Source organism: Camelus ferus, chromosome 4, assembly GCF_009834535.1.
Source record: "Camelus ferus isolate YT-003-E chromosome 4, BCGSAC_Cfer_1.0, whole genome shotgun sequence".
In the NCBI taxonomy this organism is placed as follows: Eukaryota; Metazoa; Chordata; class Mammalia; order Artiodactyla; family Camelidae; genus Camelus; species Camelus ferus.
In genome coordinates, this window is record NC_045699.1 from 17,395,805 (window position 1) to 17,399,850 (window position 4,046).

At 44.8% G+C, this 4,046-nt stretch overlaps 1 protein-coding gene across 1 annotated transcript; it reads right to left on the reverse strand.

Moving 5' to 3' along the window:
• Positions 1-240: 240 nt before the first annotated feature.
• LOC102519964 (interferon alpha-1-like) lies at positions 241-798 on the reverse strand. The gene has a single exon (XM_032477610.1). It carries the CDS (start codon positions 793-795, stop codon positions 241-243), a length of 555 nt encoding a protein of 184 aa, XP_032333501.1. The 5' UTR covers positions 796-798.
• Between the last annotated feature and the right edge of the window lie 3,248 nt (positions 799-4,046).

Here is a 4,046-nt window from a genome sequence, read left to right on the forward strand (position 1 = left end):
AAATAAATATTTAAATAAATAGATAGATGAGCATGGGCTTCTGTGAGAGACAAGTGCCCGCAGAGCAGAACGTGATGTTGCTGAATTCTCCCGACAACATTTGACAGATTGATCCAGTTCGTGTCCTGATTCCAGAAGGAATGAGGGTCTTTGACCCGGCAGGGCGGGTGGCCGTGTGGTCTTGTTGGTCAGTGAGAATCATTTCCATGTTGAACCAGGCCTCTGTCATTCCTTCCTGCTTCATCTTTCTTGCAAGTGTCTCGCTGAAGAGAAGGATCTCATGACTTCTGCTCTGACGATCTCCCAGGCACAAGGGCTGTATTTCTTCTCTTGCAGATAGAGAGTGATTCTGTGGAAGTATCTCCTCACAGCCAGGATGGGGTCCTCATTCAGCAGGGGACGCCCTTGCAGCTCCGCCTCCTGCTTCGGACAGGCTTCCAGCTCCGTCAGCTGCTGATCAAGCCCAGTGCAGAGTCTGTGCAGGAGGCTGTCCTCCCAGGCAGCAGACGAGCCCTCTGTGCTGAAGAGGAGGAAGAGCTGCTGGACCAGCTCATGGAAGACAGAGATGGCTTGAGCCTTCTGGAGCCGGTGGCCACCAAGGACCTCCTGAGGGAATCCAAAGTCCTGTCTGTCCTTCAGGCAGGAGGAGGGGGAGATTCTCCTCATTTGTCCCAGGAGCACCAAGGTCCTCCTGGTGGCCAGGCTGTGGGTCTGAGGCAGGTCACAGCCCAGAGAGCAGATGGAGTCGAAGCTGAGCGCCACCAGGGCCATGAGTACAGACAAGGGTCGAGCCATTGGGGACACTGCAGGTGCTGCTGGCCTGGCCGAGGTGGGTGACTCTGTGAGCCCTGGTGTCTGAAGGTTCTCTGAAGACCTGCCTTTGTGCCTGTGTCTTAAATGGGGACCCGGTTGTTTCCATTTTCTGAATGTTTCCTCTTACTTTCTACTTCTGTTTTTGCTTTTCAGTTTGCACTCTCCCAGTGGGTTAGGGCAGCGTTTCTAAGCCCTTTTTGTTTCATCATTGCCTCCTTTCCCTACCCAAGGAACCTTTTTGATATTTTCTCCTACTTCCTTTATCAGTTGATTACGATATCACGTATATACTGTGTATCCATTTGTATACGCCGTGGAGGTCTCTCCTTTATACCTAGGGAACGGGAAGTGCAGAGCTTACTCTGTAGTCAGTGCAGGGTTAAGAATGACAAAACAACACTTAAGCTGTACATTAAACGTAAAAGCTATTAACTTCTAATTTAACTTTAAAGCTGATTTTCAAGAGTGACTTAGAATGGAAGACGTTTACCTGTATGAATAGGAATGTGTCAATTGACATTTTCAAATGAAATTTATACAAACACTGTATTAAAAATTTTATAGATAAAAGTCATTCATAACTGTTCAAAATCATTGGAGAAATTTGATTATTTTCTTCACCATTATTTTTAAGTACTTAACTCTTTAAAATACTACATTATCTTTCTTTTCATTCATAATTCAACCGACTGAAATCTATTATGAAACATGAATTGGTTAAGTCCTAGGATTTCGGGGATTAGCTACAGAGTCATCAGGTAGCAGGTAACGGGAGGATATAGATGAAAGTAAGTGAAAGTAGTTGAAGTTGGTGATGGGAACGTGTGCACGATGAATCCTGTAGTGTCTCCTTTTATAGGTGTACTTTTCTGTTAACAGTTCTTACAAAAGAAAACTCTATATGGGAGAGTAGTTGACATTCAGTAGATGAGACTGAGGCCTGACCCGACTTGTCCCCTCCTCAGACTACCTCCCAGGGGTCTGCAAACACCTACAGGGAGGGAAACCATCTTCCTCCACATTCTCAGATGTGTATTTCACTCCCTATCGTTTCAGCCGCTCAATGGATATTCAGGAAGGGAATCAAATCATGATGATAATAAGAGATAGAATGAAAACGAAGTAGATTTTTTTCCTCCTGAGCTTATTTATGCCTTTGGGAATCAACTTGTAGGCTTTCTTCAAACAGTCTATGAAGCTGTGAACTCTGAGCGACATCCAAGTCATCTTCCCCAAGCTGAAGTTGTATAATAAGAATTGGGGTCAGTTTGGTTTTTAATAAACTGTGTGCAAGCAAGAACCTTGTTTTTTTCCTCCAACCCCACCCAGAAATTCATTAGGGCAAATAGTGTAAAAATGAAAAGCGGTCTTATGCCTTGAAAGTGTCTCCTCTTCCGTGAGCCGTCCAGAAGCTTCCCAACATCTTTGCGCTTGGATTGCCATGAGCATAAATTCAGGCCGTGTAATGTGAGCAGAAGTCATCTTGCCCTGTACTGTCCTGGCCCCTGAAAACATCCCATGTGATCCACCATACTCTTCCCGTTACCGCTGAGTGGACTAGACCCAAGTGCTACAGGGGACTTTGGAGCCACACGTTGATTGTGGAAAATCCACAAAACAGAGGGTTCTTAGGTCCCTGAGTCACTCTGGAGGAGAGGTAACCAGACTGTTCATCTGATCGGGAAGGCTTGGATCGTGCTCTCAAAGGAAGGAAAGGTAAATTTCTATGATGATCAAATTCCTGACAGCGTTCGGTTTTCCTGATGCAGCAGCTAGCATTAACTTAACTGACAAGGGTTTTTTTTCTTAACAAAAACAAAACCAAAGACAACCTACTCTTCTAAATCTCTTTCCAATAAAAAAAAAAAAAACAAAGAAAGAAAGAAAGAAAGAAAAAAACTTTACACGTTTAGAATAGCATATACTCCAGGGAAAGTTACACAGATATTTTCAGTTATGTTACAGAATCATTTAAGAGAAGAAATTGTTTCCTTCTTTTCAAAAACAGTTTTGGAAAATCATGATGTTCATTTTAGACATTTTTCAGCTTCTGAGGAAATAGAAGTAGAGATCGCCTTGGATGGCTAAGCCAACAGTTGTTCTAATTGACTAGAGAGTGTCCCTTCGTCCCTTGCCTTGCTGTGATGTACCTGGGGCTGGTGCCGAGGATACCAGAGGGAATAGACAGAGCCCGGTTCCTACACAGCTGACTTGTCCACGGTGGTCACGTACGCACATACGTATGATTTAAAGATCGACATGTGCAGGACCGAGGTAAAGTAACTTCCACTGCCAAAGAAATGAATTCAGGAGGGGAGCTGAAAGTCCATTCTTTCCATGATAATAATCAGTCTTTATCGCGTTCTGACTTAATTACAAAGGGGGTTTCCTTTTGGTTGAAAAGAACAGCTAGGGAGTAGGACCTCTGAAAGGGCTTCGGGAAATCTGAAATTTAATAGCCTAATACAGAAAGATTCCAGTGAGAGCTGATTCCTAATTCATGCGGGTTCGCCGGGAATGAGAGTGCGCCCGCTGGTGCAAAAATCGGCTCTTAGGAGTATGAAGGAACGTCAGGCATGACAGTGCTCTGCGTCGCAGCTCAGTGCAAGAGCTCAGTCAGACTCATGTCGAAGCAAAGACGGTGAGCACGGGAGAAAGAAGAACAGCAGCCCGTGCGAGATGCATGTGCCCTGAGGAGACACTGGTCTAAGGACGCGCTGTGAATTTCCTGTGATTCTACGGGGGGAAGTTACACTTGAATCTTGTGTGAGGTCTTGGTAAAAGTTAGTTTGCAGGAATATTTTCTTCAGTTTTTCATGGTCAGTAGTTGGCAAAACGAGATGAGAATCACGGGCCTGGTCGTAAGTGGAAGACTCGGTCTGCACTGTCACTAGAGTCCTCAAGTATTTGCAGGGAGTGATATGATCGTCCTTTTCTTGTCTCCCTCAAGAAATAAGGCAACAACATGGCCTGTGTCTACGTGAGGGGCATTTTCCTCGTTAGTGTATGCCTTTGGGCATCGACTTGAATGCTTCTTGCCAAGAATCAGTGATGCTGTGAACTCTAAGGAGGGACATCCAGGTCATCTTTCCCAAGGTGAAATTGTGGAATCAGACTTTGGCTCCGATGCTTTTTCAAACGTGTGTACAAGCAGGAATATTGGTCAGTGTTCTTTCCCACCCAGATAATCACTCGTACAAATCGTGTGAAAGTGAGAAGTGGTCTTATTCACT

What these genes read in the sequence shown, in the direction of transcription:
- LOC102519964 (XM_032477610.1), bottom strand. Translation starts at nt 795, where the DNA reads ATGGCTCGACCCTTGTCTGTACTCATGGCCCTGGTGGCGCTCAGCTTC.